General features: G+C 26.3%; 1 protein-coding gene across 2 annotated transcripts in view; it reads left to right on the plus strand.

Moving 5' to 3' along the window:
- The window catches only part of LOC100213404 (autophagy-related protein 2 homolog B), a 92847-nt gene that overhangs the window by 69431 nt on the left and 9623 nt on the right, over positions 1 to 13793 (plus strand). For both annotated transcript variants that reach the window (XM_065804892.1, XM_065804893.1), the window contains exons 20-26: positions 1532 to 1858; positions 3876 to 3956; positions 4298 to 4404; positions 4508 to 4600; positions 5416 to 5710; positions 7366 to 7497; positions 10767 to 10895. In XM_065804892.1, the coding sequence (XP_065660964.1) occupies positions 1532 to 1858; positions 3876 to 3956; positions 4298 to 4404; positions 4508 to 4600; positions 5416 to 5710; positions 7366 to 7497; positions 10767 to 10895 (1164 nt within the window). The remainder of the gene's footprint in view (positions 1 to 1531; positions 1859 to 3875; positions 3957 to 4297; positions 4405 to 4507; positions 4601 to 5415; positions 5711 to 7365; positions 7498 to 10766; positions 10896 to 13793) is intronic.

A 13793-nucleotide genomic window follows, 5' to 3' on the forward strand; every position in this document is an offset into this window, starting at 1 on the left:
TGAAAACCCTATATTTTTTTTCATAAATAAAAAATTTTATAAATTTATAAAGTTATAATTTCTGCAATACTTATCTAAATATTATATAAAATAAAGAACATTACTTAATGATATGACATTTGATGAGTTTTTGTTTTTGATTCTGCGTGTCTGAGAAAACAAACTATTTGTAGTTTAAAGTTATTTCAACAATGTTCAAATCTCAGCATTCCAGGTTCCTCATTCTACCTCCTTTGACAATGAACTCCAGTTGGTTGGTTTATTACTTCTTTGTTGATTGGTTGCTTGCTTTTGTATAGCAATGGGCTTTACTTCATTAATGTCATAGAATTTTTACTTGTCTATATTCTACCAACAAAATTTTCTAACAAAAAAATGGCTGGTTAATTGTATTAAAAAGTAAATCATGTTGCTCAATATACAATTTATTTGTTCATTTTTTTATTTTATGCTTGTTTATATAAAGTTTATTTAAAGTTTAAATTAGACATAAAAACTTGTTTTAACTGAACCATATTGAAAGTAGCACAGGTTGAAATTTAAAGTCACTCAGTCTGAATTAAAACCACAAAGGTGAATATTTTTTGACCAAAACACTTACACCATACAAAAACTTTGTCATACACAAAAATCATACATAAAATTTGTTAATACTTGCAAGCATTGAGCTGTTTTAGTTTACCATGCAAGTGGCTAGCTTAGGTTCAAAAGAGTTTTTTTACTTTGCATTACATTTTTTTAATTTTGTTTCAATTGGAAAGTTTTACTTTAGAATTTTAGTTTTGTTATGTTAATTTAGTTTTAGTTTTAATAAAATAATATTTTTATATTGTCAAAATGATGCATCTCTAAACCTGTAATAAGCAATAAAAAAAAGAAAAAATACTAATCACGCAAATGAGTATAAAATAAAATAATTCAATAATTATGGTGAAAAATTAAAGTATAGTTAAGGAAAATTGAAAGAAAAGTTTGTATTTTTTGGCTATGTTTGTCGTTAATTTTGTTAAGTTAATTTAATTAATTTTGATTTAAATTTTTTTAATAAAATAATATTTTTATATATTGTCATATATATATTGTGTATACATATATTGTGTCATATATATATATTGTGTATATATTTTTACATATTGTCAAAATGATGCATCTTTAAACCTGCAATAAGCAATAAAAAAAAAGAAAAAAAACTAATAACACAAATGAGTATAAAATAAAATAGTTTAATAATTATGGTGAAAGTTAAAGTGTAGTTAAGGAAAATTCAAAGAAAGGTTTGTATTTTTTTGACTATGTTTGTTGTTACAGTTAGAAGGTTTTTGAGGTATGTAAAACTCAAGATAGTACAAACTTCTGAACTAATGCATAGTGTGGTAGTTAAAAAAAATATTGACTAAAAAAGATTAGTTTAAAAAGTTTTTAAAAAACTGTGGCTAATGAATTAGAAAAAAAAAACTAGCAACCAAAAATCCATAAATCCAATTAATAACTTTCAATAAATACTTTTAATGTACTTTATTTTGATATTTAGAGTGATGTAGATTCATCTTTGATTGGTTATGGACACACAGTGTTAAATATACAAGATGGACATCTTTTTTTAGCTTCAGGCTATAAAGGTCAACCTAATATGGATTACATGCAAATTTATGCTAATGGTATAAACTTGTATCATAACCCAACTGTTTGCTCCACACTTGATACATCCGTAATTGAAGATGCTGTCTTAACTAGTGATTTAACATTAATTATGAATCCTTCAGAAAGTCATGTTCGTGCTAAGTGTAAAGAACAAAGTTGTGAGCCAATGTTGTTATTAGCTTTAAAATGCACCACTGATACAAACTTGAAAAAAAAGGTAATAAAAAGTTAAACTTTTAAATTTAAGAAATTTTGAGTTTCAAATTTTATAAAATATCTTTTATGGTTATTTACCTTTCTAAATTTGTTTTCTAAAAACAGTAAACTCCGGGTTATTTGAACCTTCTAGGAAGAATAGGAATTTACTTTAAATAACCGAAATTTGGAATAATTAAAAATCCTCTTAAAAATCATGTTACAATTAATTAAAAAGATTTTTTTTTTAGGCTGATAGCAGAAAACATGCTGGTGTTTAATCCTGGGCACCTTGCTTCTGAGGCAAGCCCACTATTGCACCACATATGCTAAATTTCAATTTCTATAAAAATAGAGATTAAAAAGAAAGAAAAAGAAAAAAAATGCTGCTTAAGTCTTTTACTTGTTAAAAAATAAATTTTTTACTAATTTTTGAAAAAGTTGTCTATTTTCCAAAACTTTTTTGTTTTTGAAAAAACAAACTTATTACAATTTTTTTTTAAATTGTCCATTTTCGATTGTTTTTTTCTTTTATTTTTAAAGAATGTTTATCTTTGATACGCGGCTTAGTGATCGTCAGATTTCGACACCATTATTGTCCAAAAGAGACCAACATTAAAGTACCTCTATTGCACGTGCAATCTCTGATAATTTTAGCTTTTCATAAACCAAATTGTTTGACACTTTATCTATTTCCTCTTCTACCTTAGTACAATTGTTTAATAAAATGGCATCTAGAATTTTATGATCTGTGATAGCAATTGTTTCACTTGTACAGATGTTGATCTAATAAACCACGTGATCTTGTTGTTGTTGTTCTAATAAACCATGTGATCAAGCATTATGTTGAGTTCTTTTGCAAAATCTAAACCTTTCTCCCTAATGATGTGATCACCAATTGGTATATTTTTTTCATTTGAGTTTATAATCCATTTATATACTGCTTTATCAATAGAGTCATTCTTTCCAATGCTTAACTTTTGTTTCTCTGTTCCAAATTAACTAGACTCTTAATGATTACGTCTTTTTTATGCCTAATCTAGTAAGTTAAAGTGTTTTGTAAAATTTAAAATTTCTTGACTGCATTTTTTTTAGTTAACCTTTTTTTTCCTTTTAAAGCAAGATATTTATCCTTGGTTGTTGATACTGCCTTCTTTTGCATAGACACCATGTTGAAATTTTTACTGCACTGCATTTAATGTATTTAATTTTTTTTATATTTTGATAATGTTAATTTTTTACATATATTTTGATTACATTCGATAAAGTTATATTTCAAAATGCAATGCAATGGTATCTTGAGCTGAAGAAAAACTTCAAATAACTGATAGGGTGTTTGTCAAGGGGAGCAAAAAATTACTTTGAGTAAATGAAATTTTGAATAACTGCAGGTTTAAATAACTGATAGATATTTGCATGAGTTTGTTAAGGAATAATTGCAGAGAATAAAAATTACTTCGAATAAGCAGGAAATTCAAATAAGTGCCAGTTTGAACAACCAAGAGTTCACTGTAAACTAAAAAAGTAAAATTTATGCAGTTTAATATTATCTTTCTAATGCAATATTGTTATCATTATTATTTTTTTTAAACATTTTAATTTTGTTAGAATTTTAATCATTTTTAATTATTGTTATTAAAATTTTGATTATTGTTTTTTGTTTTTTTTCTCAAACGTTTTAATTTTTTATAAGTTATTATTCACTAGTTGGCTGTATAGTAACAAAGAAAAATTTCAGCATAATGCCTTTAGACTTTTGCATAGTGATCACTAGCTGGCTACATAGTAGTTACCAAAAAATTTAATATAATACTTTTGGAGATAAGTTTGCAAAATGATTGTTAAATTAGGCAGAAAAAATTTTGTTAATAAAGTTACTTAAATAAAAGTTACATAAAAAATACATAAAATAATAATTGAAAAAAAAATCTTTAAAGTTTTAAAATTGAAAATATCTTTTTTTTTTTTTTTATTTATTTATTTATTTTTTATTATTTTTTGGTTATTGTTGTTTTCAAACTAAGTTTAATAACTTCTAGGAAAATATTGTGTCTTTGTCTTTTCAAAGTGGTACACTGAACTATTGTATATTGCCTTCATCTCAAAGCTGGTTTACTCAGGTAATGTTTAATAAGGTACTTATATGTAAAATAAAATAAGTTATTTATGTAAAAATATATGGCAAAGTAAACCAAATTAAAAGGTTGCTCCTTCCTAACAAAGTCTATTCACTTTGCAAAACTCCTGTTAATTGATTCAAATTGCATTCTAGAATATCCCGCCTAACCTTTCCTGCAAATAGTGTAAATAGTTGTTTGTTTTTTTAAATAAATGAATTTTGTTGCTAGATTGCTTTAATTTTATATCATAGAATCATTATAGTGATTACAGTAAATTATGACTTTATGACTGGATAGGCTTATAAATATTCTTTAATTTAAATTTTGTAGTTAAATTATAGATAATGGATTTCTTGGATGTGAGAGACTTTGCCATACAAGGCTACAATCCCCCTCTTGTCATTACTTTGTTCCATTTAAATTTAAAAAGTTGTGCTGTTGACTACAAGTAAGTTCATAATGATGTTAACGATGATGATGATCATGATCATGATCATGATGATGATAATCATGATCATGATCATGATGATAGTGATGATTTTTGATTTTAGACCTTTGTATATTCCCTTGCAAACATTGTTCATATTTGAGTCCTTCAGTTTATCAAGTAATGTTATACCTGGATCAACTGCTTCTCTATTGAGGTATTACTGACTAAACTTGTTTTCACAGTTGATAGATTTTATTTAATGTATATATTTATATATTTAAATTATTAGAAAATAGCAACATTTTCATTCTTTTTGTGATTTTTTTTTCACTTTACCACATTATAATTAAATTATGTACAAAATATTATTTGGAAAAGTGATATTTTATGTAAAAGATTGACCCATTGCAACTAATCTATAAGTTTTTATTTAAATTTTATGGCGTAAAAAGTTTAGAAATTAGAGAAAGTAAAAAATTTCATATTACGTAATTTATACTTATACGTGATTTAGTTTTATAAATTTCTATAGATATGCTGTTAATCTCTTATATTAGGTAGATTAGATTAAACTGTTTTTAGGGTTATTGTAACAGCATGTGCTGTTCCTGAACTTAGTATCTTGCTAATAGGTTGGATTTATTTTCAAACTTCTCATGTGTATTAGATGGTGGGTGTAGTGGTTTGCTTATGTTGCTTATTGTAAATGACATTTTTTAATAGGAGTAATGTTGATTGATTGTTGTATTCTTTGTAAATTTAGATATGTGTTTCTTTTTAGAAACTAACTGTTTATAGTCTTTTAATCAGGTATTATGCTAAATTTAGGCTTGATGCATAAAATAAAATAGAAATAAAAGCTTATTAATTAGAAACTTAACTACTTAAATAAAAATTGTTCAAAGTTTCTTCTTTAAAATAGTATTTAATAATTGACTTGATATTTATATGGAGTTACGTTTTGTTTAATTTTTTTATTTATTATTACTGAAATAAAAAAGAAAACATTAAAAAAATTTGTTTTTCAAGGTTTGTTATGGAAGATACATCTTTTTATATTTGCAATAAAGGAATAGATTCTGAGACAAATGAATATGTTCTACTTATGGATATGGGGACATTTGAGTTATCACTAAAGCTCACCAAAGGAACTGACAAACGACTACCTATTGTTGATCTTGCAATGTCAAATAACATGCTTAATATTCGCACATGCTCTGATTCCTGTTTGGAATTAATGAAATTTATTAAATATGTTGCATCAGGCAGTGATCTTCAAAAAGGTGATGATGTTATTAAGAACAATGATTGTGGCCCAATAGAGGTATGTTTATGTATATTAGTGAGATATGCAAAAGTATAATGTATATTAGTGAGATATGCAAAAGTATAATGTATATTAGTGAGATATGCAAAAGTATAATGTATATTAGTGAGATATGCAAAAGTATAATGTATATTAGTGAGATATGCAAAAGTATAATGTATATTAGTGAGATATGCAAAAGTATAATGTATATTAGTGAGATATGCAAAAGTATAATGTATATTAGTGAGATATGCAAAAGTATAATGTATATTAGTGAGATATGCAAAAGTATAATGTATATTAGTGAGATATGCAAAAGTATAATGTATATTAGTGCAAAAATTTTTTTCAAATGCTGTTAGTTATAAGTTGCTTATATTATTCTCATCAGTAATGTTAGGTTTGTAATTTTGTAAATATACTATGTACATGTAAAGTTTTTGCTTTTATGCATGTATATATACCTATTACATGTGGGTACACACACACACACACACACACACACACACACACACACACACACACACACACACACACACACACACACACACACACACATATATATATATATATATATATAAGGCACCAGCGGCTTTCAACGTTATTTAGAAATTAATTGCTTTAAATGGGAGTACCTTTATAAGACCATAAAACTGTAATGAGCAAAATTTGAAAGTTGCAAGTCTTCCTGATTCTATCTTTTTTTTTTTTTTTTTTACATATAATTCATTATAGAACATAAACTAGATTGAGTTATAATTAATGTACTATTAAAACGAGTGTTACTGTAAAACATTTTCCCGTGTATATTCATATATAATGAAATGTGAATAATTTATTTTATAGTTTTCATAATTTTTTAGACATGTTTGGGTTCTGTAAAAATAGGTAGTTTTACATAAAATCCATATAATTAGATGAACTTATGTAAATAAAACATTTATAAAAAAACATGGTTTTAAATGTTGCAACTTATTTGGGTTTAGATAGACAGTTAGCAAAAAAAATTTTTAGATATTTTTGTTTTTAAGTTAAAAAAAAAAACATTTATCTTTTTAGCTTAGAAACTTTAACTTAATGGAGAAGAAATTATAAACTTCCGCTGAAACATTTTTGTTATGTTCACATTTTCTTATTTTTAATGACGCATTTCTTTGTAATTCTACAAAAAATGGCGTCTTTAAAAAAGCGGTTTAGTAATGTTGATTTTTCAAACTTAATTTTCAAATAAGATTATTACTAGTGAACTTTAAATTTTTTTATTTTTGAGTTAACTCTTATTTTCTTATCTACTCCAGCTTGAAGCAACTTAATACCATTAATTTCTGCCATGAATATAATTGGTTGAAATTTATAAGCATTTATAAACAACAAAAAGTTAGAATAAATTAAAACTGTTTTTTCAGCTCAAAATTGATTGTTTATCTGAAGGTATATCTATATATATATATATATATATATATATATATATATATATATATATATATATATATACACTGACATGTACAAGGTATATACATAAAATATGTTAAGGTATATACATGAGTTTGAGTTTTTACCTAGTTATACATATGTATACACCTTTATACACTTTTATACACCTTTATACACCTTTATACACCTTTATACACCTTATACACCTTGCATTTTTAAACCAAAATAATTGTTAGGATTTAGATATGCCTTCTCCATCACCTTCTCCTTCCGATACATCGCAAATTAATTCTTTATTGGCAGATGCAATAAGAGATGCTACATTAGCAGATGCAATGAGAGATGATACTATGATTGATGCGCATAAGGTATGATTTTTTTTATTACCATATTGCTTTTATTTTTTCAAACAATTTTATTTTGACTAAAATTGATTAGTAACAAATTGATTAAGAAATTATTGTTATTAACAACCATAGTACTAACAATTAATTTTGTTGTTATTAATATCTAATAACATTGTTAGAAGCTATTTAAAAATTGGTTCTATTTCACTAACTTATTTCTGCAACAACAAGCTAAATACAATCAGGGATTTTACCAAATGCAGAAAAAAGGCCTATTTTGAATGAGGCCTGAACTGATTTTTTATAAATACCCCTCTGTGATAAAGTGTAATGAGCTTTAGGTTTTGTTTCCTGATGTCTTTTAAAGGCATTGTAGTCTTTAACTACCATGGGAGTAACCACTTCTTTTGAAGTGCCATCTTGCTCCTGGAGATTGTAATTGTCTGACTCAGAACCATGATTTAAACAATAAATTGACACATTGACCTTTTATTTGTTAAAAGTAATAAATGATTAAAAGATAGTTAATCTGAAGTAAAAGTTACCCCTTTGTAGTAATTCCTTTTCCAGCTTGAGATTAGGAAGATACATGCCTGTGTGTAATAATAGACTTATAAATTATACTATTTTTTATTTAGATATTTAGATCTAATGTATATAAATTTTAATATCTTTCCTAATCCTAGGCCTTTTTTTATAAATGACAATATTAGACAGTTAAACTATTATATATTATGAAAATGAGCTAAATTCTTAATATAAACCACATTGGCCTTGTTGTTACTGAGAGAAAATGCAAAAGTAAAATTAAAGTATACATAAATAAGTCTATAAATGACTGAAACATAAACGAATTTCAATAAAAGAATACATACCAACATGCTTTTTTTAAATGGTTGTATCATGTCACTACTTACAAAATATATTTGAAAAGCGTATTAGATAATTTACTAGTTATATGTGTTTATTGCCATCAAAATCACTAATTTAATCAAACTTTAAGTAAAAAACTTTAAAGGTAATTGAATTGCTGACAGATCTATTGCTTTTTTGTACTACTAGTACAAAAAAGCAGGAAATGATATAAGAAACTGAACAATATATCAAATTAAAAAAATTGAAATAGAATTTAGTCATGAAGTGGACCAAGCAAAAAAATGTTTGAATTGTAAAAAAGATAGTCCTTTAAGCATCATAGTGGGTGTTCAATCTAACACAGAAATATTTCAGAAAGAAAAAATCAAAGCAACATTTTTTAGGAAACAGAAAGAGTATAAACAAGAACAAAAGAAACTTATATTAGAAACAAAAGCATTGTTTTGGACAGTCCAAAGAACAAGTAAGTACTGTTACCAATCAAATATCAGTTACCAATGTTGAAGAAACAAAACAAGAAGAATAGCTTTGTAATGGGACATTTTAGAGAACATTTCTGAGAAAGATACCAGAAAAAATATATTCCCAGTATTGGATGTTTTAAAATACAAAGAAAGAAAATGTTGAAACCTTGCAACAGTTGGTCATTAAAATTTCAAATTGCAGCTAAAACAGTTCATGGATTTCATGGTATTAGTTAATTTAAAATGATCATAAAGCATGTTTTAAAGAAATTGAAATATGGAGAGAAAAACATGTTTAAAATGTCCAGTTTGTATGGTAAACTTTGTAGAGTTGAGACTGTTTTGAACAACTTGATATTACAGATATATGGTGTGTGGCCAGTGCAACTAAATATGTTATTGATGCTTAAAAATAAACCAGAAGTCTCTCTATCATAATAAGAATATGTGACATAAATGGATATAAAGAAACACACAACAAACTGCTACATAAATCAAATCTGCTTTATACAGATAAATCAGCCAAGATTAAAAATCATAAATTAAAAACACAGAGGAGTGAGTTGAAGAAAAACAGTTACAAATTTTGATTTTATTCCTTAGAACTGTTTAAGCCTTCCTAAGAAATGGTGGAAAGAAGATTTTTTTCAATACCTTGTTGGATGATGTAAGACAAAGAGCTATGGAAACAACTGTTGCAAGTGAAAGCAACTATGGAAGCAACTATGTTGCAAGTGAAAGCAACTATGAAAGCTACTATGTTGCAAGTGAGCTAGAATAATCATATTTTTTCTCTCTGTATGGCTAACAACAGGAAGTGACCGTCAGTATTTTCTCTCTGTATGGCTAACAACAGGAAGTGACAGTCAGTATTTTCTCTCTGTATGGCTAACAACAGGAATTGACAGTCAGTATTTTTAATAATCAAGTTAAAATGTTTCAAACATTGCTGGTTGAATTTGCTCTGGAAAGGTGGACATAAAAGTTTACACATATACAGCAAACAGAGTAACTAAAAACAGTCGAGAAAAAGCATGCAAAGAAATAAAAACTTTTTAACAAAAATTTATTTATCAAGAGGGGGTTTTAAAACAGTTATCTCAGTAAGTTAGTTGGAATAGGATTAAACTATCCTTCAAGACAAACTGTATTCAATCTTTTTTTAATTAACTCACAAACTTCTATTGTGACTTTTTCCAAAATTTTTGGTTCTTCAAATTAATTTTTGGCATCTTTGGCTTTCCACTTCCAGTTGTTAAATTAACCTTTCAAATAACCTTAAAAGGTTCTTATCTCAGGACTGGGTGAGGATATCTTTCAAAAGAGCATAATTAATACTTTCCAATAAAGCAATCACATTTTTGGTGTGAGCCAAAGCTAGGCATGGTTTAAAATGCATAATTGACATCACGATATAGTTCTTGTATGAACAGAGTCAAAATGTTTACAATGCAATCGTTTTTTATGTATTTTTGTTAACTAAATAGTCAGTTTTTTCAGGTAACATTAAATCGGGTTACTTGATTGGTCAAGTTAATAAACGGTATTAGTCATACAAGTTGGACTAATTGTATTATATTTCAATATTTTGCTTTTCTCTTGACCTCAAGTACAAAAGAAAAGCTAATAAAAAAGTTTTTTTTATGTACTCGAGGTCTGGAGAAACATTCTTGGAGCCACTAAAACTTGCCCCAACTCCCTGTGAAGTTTGAAAAGTAAAATAAGATTTTTCATAATAATGTTCCTGTAAGTATATATAATATATTTTATATGCAAGTGTCCATAGTTAAGACAAGTTACAGCTCTTTATTACTCCAACTGTTTTGCTATTGATTCCTGATAACCATATTTGATGTTTATATTTTTAACAATTTATGAATATAATTGGTTGAAATTTATAAGCTTTTATAAGCAACAAAAAGTTAAAATAAACCAAAACTGTTTTTTCAGCTCAAAATTGATTGTTTATCTGAAGGAACATTACTTGATACTCGCATAGATGAATCTACTGATGATGACGGAGATGAACCACAAAACTTTGATGAATATTGCTTCTTGGAAAATGAAGCTGCTTTCCAGGTATTTTATTTCAAAAATTTGATATTTGTGAACTTATTATATATATATATATATATATATATATATATATATATATATATATATATATATATATATATATATATATATATATATATATCCTTATCTCATAGTCGAAAGAGACTTTTATGGTAAAAAAAGTCTCTTTTAACAACAATTTTGCGACTTTTTCGACTTGCGAATTAAGCTACATTTTATTGTCGTGGAAAAGTTAAAATAATTAAATTAATGCGGAAGTATATTAAGTTTTATCGTTTTTTAGTTAATAGTTTAATTTAATTTTTGTTTTATTAAAATGTATTTTTAAAACATGCTCAGAGTGTTGCTACATTGACTACCTTATAGCCTGCTGCTACAAGGGAGGGTTACTACATCAACTATTTTACAGCCTGCTGCTATGAGGAAGTGCTGCTACTTTGATTATCTTATAGCCTGCTGCTACATCGACTATCTTATAACCTGACTCGCAATGGAGTGCCGCTACATCGACTGAGGGTTTTGGGCAAGAAATCTATCATTTAAGAAAAAAAAAATTTTTATGTAGGTTTTTAAACTTTTTCTGGTCTGGTATATTAGCACTCTCTTTAAAACTACAGTTTATTGAAGAAACTTTTCGACTACCTTGTGAGACTTTATATATATATATATATATATATATATATATATATATATATATATATATATATATATATATATATATATATAATGTAAAATTAAGTAAAAGCACTTGGTAGTTAAAAAAACATGACTGAGTTTCACACCTGTTATGATCATCAGATATTACAAATAATCCTAATGACAAAAAAATAATTACAAAAATACAGTCTCCACTTTGATGACACTAATGTTGTTTATAAAAAATTTATTTTCATGACAAAATTTTGATACCAGCTCATTTCTTTTGTTCAATTATTTTGATTTTGATGTTATTATGTAGTACTTTTCAGTTAAGCAAAGATCGCATAATTTTCCTCTGGGTTGAAATGGTTGTGCTTTATCAATAATTTTCCATGTTATAATAGGAATTGTATATCCCTTTTTTTTATTTCCCACATAAACTTGGAAAGCTCTGTTGAATTTACTTTGCTCTCATATTGGAATGAGTTTTTGTGTTTGTACCAATGGTCTTTAAAAGTATTCTCTGTTAGTGCAATATAATTGAATTCGCTATCTTGTGGTAAAGTTTTTATGCTACTGCTGTATACTATATTTTTTTGTTGGTTGAGGTATTAGTACCAGGTAAGAAATTTTATTGTAAGCAGTGATAATATTGTTGATGTTAGGAAAACAGTTACAGCTTTCTTTTAAGTTATTTTTTTTGAAGATTTTATAAAATTTATGAGGTTTCAGAAAGTGTTTCTCGCAACATTTGTTTTTACATTAAATGCAAATGGAGGGTTAAACCGTATAATGTTACATGATCTTGATTTTGATTTTGTTGCGGTATGATTTGGTTTATAAAAGATTGTTTCAAGATAACCATTAGATGCCAAGGAATTATAAAAAGGTGCAGCTTTGTCAAAAAATGTCTTTGTTGAATGAATTATTGCTAATTTGTTTGGATAAGATCGTTGGTATGGATTTGATAATATTAGGAGGGTGGTTAGAATTAATTTTAATGTACAATGGTGGTCACCTGGTTTTCTGTATGGTCGAAAGGAACAATTCGATTAATTAAATGTAACATCTAAAAAGTTTACAATCTTTAAGTTTGATTTTTACTGTTTATTCGAGATTGAATTTATGATTAAAAAGGTTGACTTTTTAGAGGTTGATTTTTCTTTATTTTTTCTGATTCTGGTCCACTAACCTTATGAAAACAGAACAAAGTATCATCTCTATACAATCTATTAGATTGCAATCCATATATGTTGCTTATAGTATGCAGGATGTATAGACTAACAAGCTCACACAGCTCAATCATGTCAAAACTTCCATAGTGACATCAAAGTTTGGTCACCAAGTTTCTTAACCCATATGTTGTTGTGATCAGTAAAAAGCAAAGATTTTCTTGAGTTATTTATAATCCCAAGTGTTTTCTGATATTTCTGTTAAATATTTTTGTTTATTAAAAAGTAATAATGCGCCATAACTCGTCAGTGTTAAAAACTGTTGTTTAATTAATAGCAGAACTTTAGATGGAAAAAAAAACTCATTGAAACTTTTTATGAAACTCAATTTAAAGACAATCAAATTTATGAAAAATTTGTTTTTTCGAAAGATAGAATGATATTTAAAATTTTTATTTAGAGTAAAGTTAACTTTGCTTGTTAGCAATTAAAAGTTAACAGTTTTAATAATAAATAAACAAGAGTAAAATTTCAGTCTTAATAATGATATATAATGTTATTAACACTGAAGTTTTTACTTTTGTACTTTACTACACACAGCAAACTCCCAATAACTCAAATCTCAACATGGGACCAAGGAAAATGGTTCGACTTGATGAATGTTCAACTAAAGCAAGTTTCTGTTAAGTCGAACTTTGGCTGATATGAGATATTAGTTCGAGTTAAGGCAACTTTTCTTTACCTAAGAGCTTAAGTATTAAATATTTAAAAATATTAAATATGTTATACTAATAAATATTTTGAAAATTGTTTCAGTGAAAGAAGTCACATTGAATTCGCAATGTACTGAGTGATCAGCATTATTATTTGCTGTAATAAAACTTCCTTATTATTTGGTATTAAAATTGCATCTAAAAGCTAGCAATCTTTTGTTAAGAAATTTATTAAAACTATAAAATAGTTGCTTTTTTATCAGTATTTTATTATGATTTATTTTGCTACAGTTTTTTTTATAGCATTATTTTACATCTGTTAACAATCAATTCTTTTCAGATCTAAATGCAACAAAAAAGTAAAGTAAATGTTAGGC

Source organism: Hydra vulgaris, chromosome 09 (genome assembly GCF_038396675.1).
Source record: "Hydra vulgaris chromosome 09, alternate assembly HydraT2T_AEP".
NCBI classification, from domain to species: domain Eukaryota; kingdom Metazoa; phylum Cnidaria; class Hydrozoa; order Anthoathecata; family Hydridae; genus Hydra; species Hydra vulgaris.